Source organism: Heteronotia binoei, chromosome 17, assembly GCF_032191835.1.
Source record: "Heteronotia binoei isolate CCM8104 ecotype False Entrance Well chromosome 17, APGP_CSIRO_Hbin_v1, whole genome shotgun sequence".
NCBI lineage: Eukaryota > Metazoa > Chordata > Lepidosauria > Squamata > Gekkonidae > Heteronotia > Heteronotia binoei.
The window spans coordinates 55,615,568-55,629,368 of record NC_083239.1 but is presented as its reverse complement, the minus strand read 5'-3'; the positions used below and the strand labels follow the sequence as shown (position 1 = coordinate 55,629,368).

At 51.0% G+C, this 13,801-nt stretch overlaps 1 protein-coding gene across 1 annotated transcript in view; it reads right to left on the bottom strand.

Moving 5' to 3' along the window:
• PPP1R13L (protein phosphatase 1 regulatory subunit 13 like) overlaps positions 1-13,801 on the bottom strand; it is a 28,182-nt gene that overhangs the window by 5,133 nt on the left and 9,248 nt on the right. The window contains exons 3-8 of the mRNA XM_060258293.1: positions 12,980-13,562; positions 10,879-10,977; positions 10,087-10,187; positions 8,691-9,096; positions 3,334-3,878; positions 1,658-1,795 (exon numbers count right to left, since the gene is read on the bottom strand). Coding sequence (XP_060114276.1) covers positions 1,658-1,795; positions 3,334-3,878; positions 8,691-9,096; positions 10,087-10,187; positions 10,879-10,977; positions 12,980-13,562 — 1,872 coding nt within the window. The remainder of the gene's footprint in view (positions 1-1,657; positions 1,796-3,333; positions 3,879-8,690; positions 9,097-10,086; positions 10,188-10,878; positions 10,978-12,979; positions 13,563-13,801) is intronic.

The following is a 13,801-nucleotide window of genomic DNA, read 5'->3' as shown; positions in this document are numbered from 1 at the left end:
GGTCTCATTTATGTCAGATCCGGCCCTCATAACAAATGAGTTCGACACCTCTGCCATAAGCTCTTTGTGATGTTTCCCTTTCACTGACTTTCAGCAGCTCTCACCATCTCTTGCCTCCTGGAGCGAGCTCAGCCCCCATCTGGCTTTTTCTTCTACTTCTAGTGAGTTGTCATGATCCTGGGCCTAGTGAGGCCTGCAGGCCCCAGGGAAGCCTGCTTAGGAGTTACTGGGAAAAGCCTACATCTCCCAGGATCCCCTCTGTCCCTCTGATTGGGTAGCAAGGGCTTTGGAGGGAAACAGGCCCAGAGAGGGGTGGGGCCTGGGAAGAGAATATAAAGGCCCACCCCAGGAAGTGGGTGTTCTTTCCCTGGAAGGCTGAGTTAGAGGTAGGCTGTGCCTGAAGAGCTTGAGCCGGGGAAAGCTCCCTCATCCAAGGGAAGGGGTGAGTGCTGGTTAGTAGCTTAGGGACTATAAATTAAGATGCGTTAGGACTTTTATTTTCCCTTCACCCTTTTACTGTTTTATGCACCTTGCTAATTTATCTTGCACTGACTTTAAAATAAACCTTTTTGTTGTTGTGTTCACTCTGCCTGGTCCTCATGCCTATTATTTGGCCTAAGCTACAGGAGGCCTGAAGGGCTTGGGAGGGGACTCTGGGCCTTCTCCAGGGGAACCCTTAACCCAGAGTGGTGGCAGCACTTGGTAAGACCCCCCTGAGTTGTGACATGGTGGCAGCGGTGGGATGGACTAGTTCGGACCCTGGTAAGGCAGAGTGCCATTTGGCCTTGATAAGATTTTTTTGCTGCTGGCTTAAGGAAGCCACATTTTCTGAAGGTGCTGGCAAGACCAAGTAAGGTCTAGTAAAGGTGGTGAAAGGGTGTTTTGTTTATCTCCTAGCTCGGGTCAACTGGATAGTGAGGCTAGATAGTTAGTGTATGCTCCTCCAGTCTGGGAAAGAAAAGCCGGAGGACACACCTGTCCCTAGAGCAAAGATTCAAATGGGCTGTTGGTCTGATATCTGAGGAGAAAACCCCAGAAAGAGAGATGGCAGTCCCAAGTGAAGAGGCCTTGCGGCTTCAACTGCAGCCTAAGCAGGCAGACCTTGAGAAGGCCAAGCTTGAGGTAGAATTAAAGGAGAAAGAGCTGCAAAAGCAAGAGAACACAGCCAAGATAGAATTAGAGAAAGAAAGGATGCTAAAAGAAGAAAATACAGCAAAAATAGAATTAGAGAAAGAAAGAATGGAGCTGGAAAGAGAGAAAATGAGGCTGGCATGAGATTGAACTTGCAAAAATTGAAAAGGGGCCGCTTCCTCCAGATGCTGCAGTGCAAGGGGATAGACGAAAGTACCCTTTGTACAAGGAAGGGGAGGACATTGAAGCATTCCTGCAAAACTTTGAACAGTTCAGGAAACTCACAAACACCTCCCCCTAAATTCACAGGATCCTCATTGCTGTCAGCCACCTAGCCTCTGTTGAAAAACCTCCAAGGAAGGAGAGCCCACCACCTCCCGAGGAAGCCTGTTCCACTGAGGAACTGCTCTAACGGTCAGGACCAAAGTTTGCCATCTGCTGAACGTAAGCTCCGCAGCTTGACTCCCCGCTGAGAAGGCCCCGCTCCCAATCCAGCCCAGCCGATCCGCCGGCTGCGCCTTCTCACCTCCGCCACGGCGTCCTTCACCACGTCCAACTCTCCGGTCAGGGCCGCGTCCAAGAGGAGCACCAGGGGGTTGAGGCGGGCCCTCTGCCTCGGCCGCTTCCGCGGGGAGGAGACCTTGCGCAGGGCGGAGCGCTTCTCCTGCACGCAAACCAGGGGAGGGAGAAGGTTACGGAGGAGGCAACAAGGTGGACTCTCTCGGGACCATCATTCCAGGAGCAGGCAAAGGAGTCGTAAAGCACACACATGCCTTGGCACGTGTACAGAGTGCACTGCCCTTCCTATGTAGACTTAGGCTTGAAGGGGACCAATGTTTCCTCTAAGATGCTGTCTTGTGAGCAAAAATTCTACTTTGTGCGCTACTGGCATTAAAGCTGTGAGCTCCTGGCATTAAAGCGGTGAGCTCCTGCATCAGTTTTTTTGCTCTGTGGTCATCCTTCCCGAGCGAAGACAAAAACGTGCGAGCTGGAGGCTAAAAATCTGTGCGCTGGCTCACGCTAGCTCAGCTTAGAGGGAACAAACCCAAACCCCCTCTATCTGTAGAAATAAAGCACTGTCAATGTGTGATTAGAAGATATTCCACAGGGCTTGTAAAACAGAGCTCTTTCACCAGGCTTTTAATTGAGGCAGTGGACGTCACTTGTTATCGGCCTCCTCCCTTCATTCCATCCCAGGGCTACAAGACCTGCTGGAGTTGGACAAGAGGCCATGTCTGTGAGGCAGAATCTGCCATCTTTAGTCTTTGTAATTTTAGATTTTATATATTTTAAATCGGTCTTTTGCTGTTTTCACAATGCAACCCACCATCAGCCTGTTCTATGGGAAGGGCGGGCTAGAAATCAAATCAAATCAGATAAATAAATATTGGATTTAAGAAGATGTTGGATTTATATCCCGCCCGCCACTCTGAATCTCAGAGCGGCCACAATCTCCTTTATCTCCCCCCACCCTCCACAACAGACACCCTTTGAGGTAGGTGGGGCTGAGAGAACTCTGACAGAAGCTGCCCTTTCAAGGACAACTCCTGCAAGAGCTATGACTGACCCAAGGCCATTCCAGCAGGTGCAAGTGGAGGAATCAAACCTGGTTCTCCCAGATAAGAGTCCATGCACTTAACCACTACACCAAACTGGCTCTCATAGCAGCTGCCCTTTCAAGGAAAATGTGAGGGCTATGGCTGACCCAAGGCCATTCCAGCAGGTGCAAGCGGAGGAGTGGGGAATCAAACTCGGTTCTCCCAGATAAGAGTCCGCACACTTAACCACTACACCAAACTGGCTCTCACAGCAGCTGCCCTTTTAAAGACAATGTGAGGGCTATGGCTGACCCAAGGCCATTCCAGCAGTTGCAAGTGGAGGAGTGGGGAATCAGACCCGGTTCTCCCAGATAAGAGTCCACGCACTTAACCACAGCACAAAACTGTCTCACTTATTAACAAGAATAAGTCCTCTAAGCATGTGCAGAGTGCCTTCCCATTGTAGGAGGCACACAACACATGGTCACCCAGGATGTCCAACACCACGGATTGGGGCCAGCGGTTCCCTCGGTGGAAGGAGTTGACCAGAGGGCTTTCCCTTTCAGGCACTGGTGCTAGAGGCTGTGCCCCAGCAAGGGTATTGGGATACGCGCATCGGCTGCACAGCTCCAGAAATGTGCCACAGTGAGAGAAAAGGACTTACAGGGCTGTGAACAGGGGAGACAGTCACTGGACTCTCCATCATCTCCACAGGCGTGCCAATTGCAGGGCTCTGGGGTGGAGGCACAGGTGTTGGCCCCAGGGACGTCCCCGGCACCTTCTGTTCGGTGGCTTCGCTGATGGGCATGAGCTCTGCAGGGGAGGGTGCTTCGCCCACGGGTACAGCCTCCTCCTTGCGGGGGTGGTGGTGGAAGAGACGGCTGATGATCTGCTGGTATTGCTTCTTGTGGGTGGGGGGCAGAGCCGGGGTGGGGCACTGCTCCATGGAGCCGCGCCGCTTCAGAGGCCGGGGCATCTCCGCCAGGACACGGGCCACCTCCTCAAACTCCGGCACCTTCTGGGCTTCGGGCGGGAGAACCGGCTGCAGCCGGGTGGGGCTCAGCGGCCGTGCCACCTCGTCCACCTCCGGGGGCTCGCTGCCCGGCAGGAGGCCTTCCAGTTCTGGCTCCGTCTCGCCCGGGAGGAGGGTGATGGGCACCATGCGGACTGGCTCCGCTGCCACCTCCATGGGCACGGCTCTGCTGCTGCCTAGTGACAAGGACAGGAAGACCAACAGGGTTTAATTTCTAGGAAAAAATAGGCCACAAATCTAGATTAATGTCTTGCACTCAGTTCCAGGAGCCCACAGCGACTTCTCTCCCACAGCGATCAAGTGTCGGGTGCTAAGGAATCAATACCTGAGCTGGAAAAGTCCATAGTTCTAACTAATCCTGGAGTAGATGGGCCATAGTTTTAACTAATTAGCTGGTGAGACTGATGGGATATTAGGAAAACACCTTCCGCCTTCAAGGTGTTTAAGCATAAGAACCTCAGAAGAGCCCTGCTGGGTTAGACCAGGGAGGGTCCATCTAGTCCAGCCTCCTGTCTCACACGGGGGCCAGCCAGTTCCTCTGGAGGGGCAACAACAGGGCAGAGAAGCCTAGGCCTTCCCCTGAGAAGAACATCAGAAGAGCCCTGCTGGGTCAGACCAGGGAGGGAGGGTCCATCTAGTCCAGCCTCCTGTCTCACACAGTGGCCAACCAGTTCCTCTGGAGGGCCAACAACAGGGCAGAGAGGCCGAGGCCTTCCCCTGGGAAGAACATCAGAAGAGCCCTGCTGGATCAGACCAGGGAGGGTCCATCTAGTCCAGCCTCCTGTCTCACACAGAGGCTGGCCAGTTCCTCTGGAGGGCCAACAACAGGGCAAAGAGGCCAAGGCCTTCCCCTGAGAAGAACATCAGAAGAGCCCTGCTGGATCAGACCAGGGAGGGTCCATCTAGTCCAGCCTCCTGTCTCACACAGTGGCCAACCAGTTCCTCTGGAGGGCCAACAACAGGGCAGAGAGGCCGAGACCTTCCCCTGAGAAGAACCTCAGAAGAGCCCTGCTGGACCAGACCAGGGAGGGTCCACCTAGTCCAGCCTCCTGCCTCACACAGTGGCCAACCTGTTCCTCTGGAGGGCCAGCAATAGAGCACGGAGGCCGAGGCCTTCCCCTGATGTTGCCTCCTGGCTCTGGGATTCAGATGTGAATTCAGACCCCATGACTAGTAGCCATACCCAGAGCCTGGATAATTATTTGTCAGGAATGCCCAAGGTCATTCTGGGACTGGGTGGTCTTTAGGCCCCTTCCAAAATTTTAATTCTATGATTCTAAACTGAATGAAAAAATAAATAACTACTGATGATACTGGAAATCATTTCATATACACAGACCCCCTTCCCAAGCTGAGGAAAAACTAAACACCAGGAGGAAGAACTTCCTGACAGAGCTGTCCCTTGGCTTCCTCGGGAGGTGGTGGGCTCTCCTTCCTTGGAGGTTTTTAAGCAAAGGCTCGAGGGCCATCTGACAGCAATGAAGATCCTGTGAATTTAGGGGGAGGCGTTTGTGAGTTTCCTGTGCAGGGAGTTGGACTAGATGACCCTGGAGGTCCCTTCCAACTCTAGGATTCTATTAGGAAGAACTTCCTGACCATTAGAGTGGTTCCTCAGTGGAAGAGGCTTCCTCTTTGGGAGGTGGTGGGCTCTTCTTCCTTGGAGGTTTTTAAACAGAGGCTAGATGACCATCTGACAGAAATGGAGATCCTGTGAATTTAGGGGAAGGGGTTTGTGAGTTTCCTGCATTGTGCAGGGAGTTGGACTAGATGACCCTGGAGGTCCCTTCCAACTCTATAATTCCTGATCATTAGAGCGGTTCCTCAGTGGAACAGGCTTCCTCCTTGGGAGGTGGTGGGCTCTCCTTCCTTGGAGGTTTTTCAACAGAGGCTCAAGGGCCATCTGACAGCAATGAGGATCCTGTGAACTTAGGCAGATCATGAAAAGGAGAGCAGGAACTTGCTGTATCAGTGCTTAGCTCTGATAGACCTTTCTTACACACCCGGGTAAGATTGTTCTTGTGGTCCTTTCTTACACACCCAGGGAAATGCCAATTGCCACTTTGTGGTCAGTCAGCTATTTTTCTCTAAGCCAGATAGGTCTGGGGATCCAGAAGGTTTTTTGTCTTTCTCTGGGCATCGAGCAGGGGCCATAGAGAAGGAGGGTGGAATAGTTGTGAATTTCTTGCATTGTACAGGGGGTCAGACTAGATGACCCTTCAGATCCCTTCCAGCTTGACGTTTCTAACTGCTGGATTGCAAAGATTAGACTTTAAACCAGGGGTATCAAACTCATTTGTTATGAGGGCCGGATCTGACGTAAATGAGACCTTGTCAGGCTGGATCATGTCAAACCAGGCCATGTGTGTACCTATTTAAGATTAGGTAGCTGGGATATAAACTTTATAAAGGACACAGACAAACATAATTAAAGATTTTTTTAAAAAAAATATTTAAAATAAAACATGCTTAAAACATGAGCACTCAGTCTTAAAGTTGCTTTCTTTGTATCTCTCTTATGCAATCCAGGGAACTGGACAAAGAAAGCTCTGGCTCTTTCTTTCCTTCCTCAGGGGGCCAGGAAGGGGAGGAGCCTCAGCCAATAGAAGGGCTTGGCTCAGTAGCTCTGCTGTGTGATTGAGAGAGTCTGGCAAGGCAAGCTATCCCTCCCTCACTCCTCAAGGAAGGTGCCTCAGCCAATGGAGAACATAGAGGTTTTGCTCTGTAGCTCCTGTGTGATCGAGCAAGCCTGGCAAAGCAAGCTGTGACCACTCAATAACACTTAAGTGCATGTACTTCTATTGGAGAGCCAGTTTGGTGTAGTGGTTACGTGTGCGAACTCTTATCTGGGAGAACTGGGTTTGATTCCCCACTCCTCCACTTGCAGGGATCACAGTTATATAAGACAGGTAATGCAAAAAAAGTCCCTTCCTCATGGACTGGGTGGGGGGAGGAGCCTCAGTCAATAGAAGGAAGAGAGGCTTGGCTCAGTAGCTCTGCTGTACAATTGAGCAAGCCTGGCAAAGCAAGCTGTGATGCAGAAGGAAGCAAGAGATAGGGAAGAGGAAGCAGTTGCCAGTTGCTCAGGGGCCTGATAGAAGCCCCCCGAGGGGGGGGTCCGATTTGGCCCCCGGGCCGCATGTTTGACACCCCTGCTTTAAACACAACTTATGTGTTGAGACTGGACGCCTCCAGGTAGGGACCCTTCTCTGTCCTGACTTTGCCACAACTTTCCCCTCCCCCGTCAACAAACCCCCGGGGCCAAGAAGTGAGCGTTTGTTCCATTGGCCTGTGGCAATTCGTGCTCTGCTCAGAATGCGGAAGAGGGGAGTTCATTTCAGAAGAACCGACTCCGCTTTGCTTCCCGACATGGTCCGTATAATCAACAAAAAGGGATCACAGTTATATAAGACAGGGAATACCCCCCCCCCAAAAAAAACTCCTGTGATGTGCTGGCTAACAATATTGATTAAAATCATTTTAAAACCTTTGCAAATATCTTTTTGTACGGCACATTATGACAGAGATCCATTTTCACATTTCGATATGACAAAAAAAGTCCTATGAGCACCCGGATGTAAATAATTAAATAGAGAGGGCAGAAGAGCAACTGGCCATCCATAAGAACAGCTCGCTTCCAATAAAAATATTGCAGAGAGCCTTAAAGGCCAGCAAACTCCAGAAGGCTTGTGCATCTGGTCAAAAAAAATAGTTTGGGCTGGCTTTAGAAGATATTGGATTTATATCCCGCCCTCCACTCCGAAGAGTCTCAGAGCGGCTCACAACCTCCTTTACCTTCCTCCCCCACAACAGACACCCTGTGAGGTAGATGAAGATATTGGATTTATATCCCACCCTCCACTCCGAAGAGTCTCAGAGCGGCTCGTAATCTCCTTTCCCTTCCTCCCCCACAACAGACACCCTGTGAGGTAGATGAAGATATTGGATTTATATCCCACCCTCCACTCCGAAGAGTCTCAGAGCGGCTCACAACCTCCTTTACCTTCCTCCCCCACAACAGACACCCTGTGAGGTAGATGAAGATATTGGATTTATAACCCGCCCTCCACTCTGAAGAGTCTCAGAGCGGCTCACAATGTCCTTTCCCTTCCCCCCCCCCATAACAGACACCCTGTGAGGTGGGTGGGGCTGAGAGAGCTCTCACAGCAGCTGCCCTTTCAAGGACAACCTCTGCCAGAGCTATGGCTAGCCCAAGGCCATTCCAGCAGGTGCAAGTGGAGGAGTGGGGAATCAAACCCGGTTCTCCCAGATAAGAGTTCGCACACGTAACCACTACACCAAACTGGCTCTCCAATAGAAGTACATGCACTTAAGTGTTATTGAGTGGTAAGTTTTCTCAACAATATAAAATCTCAAGTATTATGTATTTCCGTTCAGCTTTGTGGTATGCCTTGTTGTCAGTATTTTGGTTGATTCCAGGATGAAAGAACTTGAAGATGGTGCAGAAGAGCATTTACATTGGGTTGTAACAAAGGCAGGTAACCTGGAAGAATTGTATGAAAGATTACTCCTGAGAAAGTCCACTGACGAAATGAGCTTACATCCGGGTGCTCATTGGACTTTTTTTGTCATATTGAAATATGAAAATGGATCTCTGTCATAATATGAAGCACAACTTTAAGCTTGTTTTCATCTTGATCTCTCTCCTCGGATAGAAAATGGTCTGCATATCTAGACACATCTATATATACTTAAAATTCTCACTAGATATTTTATTGTATGTATGTAAGTATTTATGCTTGTTTATAACCTGATTCCATAAGATTAATTAATTGTATATGAGTATTAATACTGATATTAACAAAATTCAATAAAATATATAAATGAGATGCGAAACACAAGATATTTGCAAATGATTTTGATAAATATTGTTAGCCAGCACATTACAGTAGTCGTTCCTTGTATTCCCAACGTGGTCCAGCTCAACACACCAGGGGGTGTGCCTCTCCCTGCCCTTGGGGGTCACTCACCTTCACTCCCGGACTGTGCCATCCTCCCATGGTGCTGGGGGGGTGTGAGGGGCTGATGGGGCATCTGCTTCTGCAGGGATCGGAACAGTGAGGACGCTGGGGGCCCCTGTGCGAGGGGGAGCTTCGTGCCCGAGGCGCCGTACTCCCAGAAGGCGTTCTGCAGCCGGAAGATCATGGAGAGGGGCAGGGGCTTGTGGCGTTTGGGGCGGCCACCCTGGGGGCTGGGGGGCGGCATGGGGATGCGAGAGATGGGCTGCTGGGCAAACTGCCAGTTGCGAGGCAGAGTGCCTGTCGGATTGGCGGGCAGCGACCGGCGGAAGGAGCTCTCGGAGCGGCGCTCGCCGGCCAGCGGGGAAACCTTGTAGTTCCGGGGCAAAGTGGCGCTGTGCATCCCATAATGCTCCTCCTAGGGAGAAGAAGCAAAAGGTGAATTTGCACACGCTCATGAACACCTGGAAGCTGCCTTACACCGAATCAGACCACTGATTCCATCAATGCCAAAAGTATTGTCTACTGAGGTTTCTCCCATCGCCTACCACCTGATCCTTGAATTGGCGATGCCGGGGATTGAACCTGGGACCTTCTGCATGCCAAGCAGAGGCTCTACCACTGAGCCATGGTCCCTCCTCAACACATGGAGTTGCCTTATACAGAATCTGAACTTTGGTCCATCACAGTCAGTCTTGTCTACACAGACTGGCAGCGGCTCTCCAGGGTCTCAAGCAGCGAAGGGTCTTTCCCATCCCCTCCTGCCTGGACCTTTTAACTGGAGGTGCTGCTGGGGATTGAACCGGGGACCTTCTGCATGCCAAGCAGGGGCTCTGCCAGTGAGCCGTGCCCTCCACTCACATTTCTGTCTGTCTGTCTAGCAGCCCCATGGCGTAGAGTGGTAAAGCTGCAGTATTGCAAATATCCAAACTCTGCTCACAACCTGAGTTCAAACCCGGCGGAAGCTGGGTTCAGGTAGCCGGCTCGAGGTTGACTCAGCCTTCCATGGTCAGTAAAGTGAGTCCCCAGCTTGCTGGGGGGAAAGTGTAGATGACTGGGGAAGGCAATGGCAAACCACCCCGTAAAAATATCTGCCGTGAAAACGTGATGCAACGTCACCCCAGAGTCCGAAACGACTGGTGCTTGCACAAGGGGCTACCTTTACCTTTTTCGGAGCCCAGAAAGACCACCCCCCCCCAGCCCAGCTTGCTTCCATTATACAGTGGATGCTCTGCCACAATTCCAATGCCTGGATGTATGCATCCATGAAAGATTCCTCTTAATTTCCTCTTTTTAGCACTTCTGCCCTGCCTCCAAGGCTCCTCATGGGCCACGATTCATTGGAAGTCTCCCTACATTAGCCCCATGGAAATAAACCAGAGCTGTACAAGAGAGGGCATCTACTCACCTTGCCTGGCCCAGCTCCCCCACCGTCCAGACTGGATTCCCTCCACGGGGCCAGCAGCAGCCCAGCGGCACTCTGGCGGATCCCCCCGTGAGGGTCTCCTCCTGCACGGAGAAACACGGCCGTTGGAGATGGAGGCATCTTCTTGCCCACTGACTCCACCCATTATGGTGCCCTCTGACCGGCTGCTTCCTTCCTTCCAGCCCCCAGACAGGAAGCTGGGATGCAGAGCCAATCAAATGCTGCCTTCAGCCCCCCTTCTGCTCTCCTGACCGCATTTATTTTCTGTACTCATATCCCACCTATCTCCCCACTGGGCCCCAAAGCGGCTGACAACCTTTTCGGCTTTATCCCAACAACCCCCCGGGTGAGGTAGTTAGGCTGGGAGTGGGGGACTGGTCCAAGGTCACCTAGCAAGCACCAAAGAGCCAGTTTGGTGAAGTGGTTAAGTGTGCAAACTCTTATCTGGGAGAACCGAGTTTGATTCCCCACTCCTCCACTTGCTTCTGCTGGAATGGCCCTGGGTCAGCCATAGCTTTCACAGGAGTTGTCCTTGAAAGGGCAGTTTCTGGGAGAGCCCTCTCAGCCCCACCCACCTCACAGGGTGTCTGTTGTGGGGGAAGGAGATAAAGGAGATTGTTAGCCGCTCCGAGTCTCTGATTCAGAGAGAAGGGAGGGGTATAAATCTGCGGTCTTCTTCTTCTTCAGTGGCAAAGTGCAGGAATTCGAACCTGGGCATCCCAAAGCGCTTTAACCAACCCTTGGGCCCTCACCCACTTTGGTTTCCACACTCACTTTCATAGCTGGCCGGGTGGGAGGGCTTTTTCTCATACGCCACGTCCAGATCGGACTCGTTCCATCCCTTCTGCGCTCTCCTCCGAAGCACCAAATCATCTGCAGAAGGACAGAAAGACAGAGACACCCCCGACGTTCAAACAAAACTCTGAACAGGAAGAGAGGAACTTTCGTCAGCAAGATCGGCATGGATCTCACACCTTTGTGTACACCAGCGGGACCCTCCGGCTCACTAGCTCAGAGAGTTTTCTCCAGAGATCTCTAAGGACCCAGCTTGGAAAAGGCCTCCTCCAAGATCCCCCCCCCCCCCCCAAGATCCTTTCACTGCAAGGATTGAATCTGCAACTCCTGCAAGCCACGCAGATGCTCTGCCACAATGGCTCATTCTGCACCATTCATCCTGCAGTTTTTACGCATTTGCGTAGCTGATCCTGCTCGTCTCCTGGAAATCTATCGAGGAACTTCTGACTTTCGGCACAGCCGGTGTACTCTGTATTCATAGGGACCTGGCAACCTGCTTTCTTTTTTTTAAGAGTGGACGTTTGGATTCTTAGAAAACTAAGTGCCCCCCAACAGTAACTAGTGATTTTTTCCAAAGCACATTAAGACTGACAATATACACAAACAGGAAACTATCCTCTGTGTTAATACATCATCTGGTTTTTCTAAATGGTTTAAAAATGCTAGACATTTCTGCCTAGCAATACCAATTCCAGGTTGGGAAATCCCTGGAGATTTGGGGGAAGGGACCTCTGTGGGGCACAATGCCCTAGATCAGGGGTGGCCAACGGTGGCTCTCCAGGTGTTTTTTGCCTACAACTCCCATCAGCCCCAGCCATTGGCCATGCCGGCTGGGGCAGATGGCAGTTGTAAGCAAAAAAAACATCTGGAGAGCTACTGTTGGCCACCCCTGCCCTGGATCTCTCCCTCCAAAGCAGCCCTCTCCTCTAGGAAAAGTGATGTTGGAGCTATAATACTGAAGGGATCTCCAGGTTCTAGCTGGAGGCTGGCATCCCTATCTCCACCCTGCAAATTGCAGCACACCTCTGACCAATGCTCCCCCTAAGCCATGGAGTCTTGTGGGCAAAAATTCTACTTTGTGAACTGCTGGCATTAAAGTTGTGAACTCCTGCAGCAATTAGCTTGCTCTGGGGCCATTTCTCCTGAGCTAAGACAAAAACATGTGAGCTGCCTCATGGTAACTCGGCTTAGAGGGATCCAAGCGGGCAGCTGTGTTGGTTTGAAGCAGTAGAACAAATCAGGAGTCAAGTATCACCTTTAAGGCCAACCAAGTTTTATTCAGAAATGTCAGCTTTCCTGTGCTAGAAGCACACTTCATCAGATAATAGGATGGAAAGGCAAGCAGTCTTAAATATAGAGAAAGTGGGCAGTGAATTAGTATGCAAAATCATGGACTTTTTTTAGCAGATGAAAAGAACCCCAATTTGACAAAACATATACAATATACACTAGAGAATAAGGATCAAACTAATTTACATACATCATTTTCCATCATTGTCTGTTTCAAGGGCTTACATTTCATAAACCAGTTTTATTTGAGTTCCATCTCCTTCTATTTGTCAAACCACACTATTTTACCCAATATCTATTTCATAAATTATCTTACAACCTTCAGCCAATCATATCATGGCTTCCAGGTTGCTTTACATTCTTGCATATTTCCTTCGTTCAACCTAACTGTTAAAAAAAACCCATTTCAGCTGTCTCAAACAACTTTTGAAGGAATTCCTCTCTTTTTGGTATCTGCTGAGTTTTCCAGTACCTAGCATAAACCAACCTTGCTGCGTTTTTGTGTGTGTTTGTTTGTGTCATTGTTATAACAATAAATTGATAAAAATCAAAAAAAGAAAAAAAAGAAAAGAACCCCAATTTGTGATTCTTTTAATCTGCTAAAAAATGTCCACGATTTTGCATACTAACTGCCCACTTTCTCTATTGTAAGGACTGCTTGCCATTCCGTACTACTGTCTGATGAAGTGTGCTTAGAGCACACGGAAGCTGACATGCCGAATAAAACTTGGTTGGTCTTAAAGGTGCCACTTGGCTTCAGCTTAGAGGGAACACTGCCTCTGGCCCTTACCTTGAGCCCGGAACGGCGGGAAGGTGTTTGGCATGGAGGGGTACATGCTGTGGTTTTCATACGGAGGAGGCAGAGGCGGCCGTGGAGAAGGCGCTCGGTCGGGGAAAAACATCGGAGGCCCCGAGCCCTCTGCTGGCATCCGCGGAGACCCCGCTCGGCCAGTCGGCCCCGAGTAGGGCTTGTAATCGTACTGTCGCTCCAAGGATCCCGCTGACCGGTGAAAGCGAGGGGAGGAGGGGTGGCCCATGGGGCTGGGCATGGTCTCGTAAGGGACTGGCAGCACCTTTGGCCGGGGAGTCAAGGCTCGGTCCAGCTCGGGCTGAAGGAAGATGGAAGGCCGTGGGGACGTGGGCCGACCAAGGGTGGACTTGGCTGGGAGGAGCTGATTGGGTGAGGAGCTGTAGGACGTCACTGGGGAGAAACTGGGAGAGTTCTCGCCAAAGGAGTAGGAGGGAGAGTAGCTCTCTGAGGGGTCCAGGGAAGCGCTCTTCCACGGCGACGGATGGGGCAGGGAGGTAGTGACGGGGGCCGTCCAGGCAGGGGGGTCTTGAGAGGGCCAGGAACTGGTGTTGAGCCTGTCTCCCTGCCAAAAGCAAAGACAGGGTGAAGTGAACATGAGAACAAGAGAAGCCCTGTTGGATGAGGCCAGTGGCCCATCCAGTCCAACACTCTGAGTCACAGAAGAACATAAGAGAAGCCATGTTGGATGAGGCCAGTGGCCCATCCAGTCCAACAATCTGTGTCACACAGTGGCCCAAAACACCATGTGCCCTCAGGAGATCCATCAGTGAGGCCAGGACACTAGAAGCTCTCACACTGTGC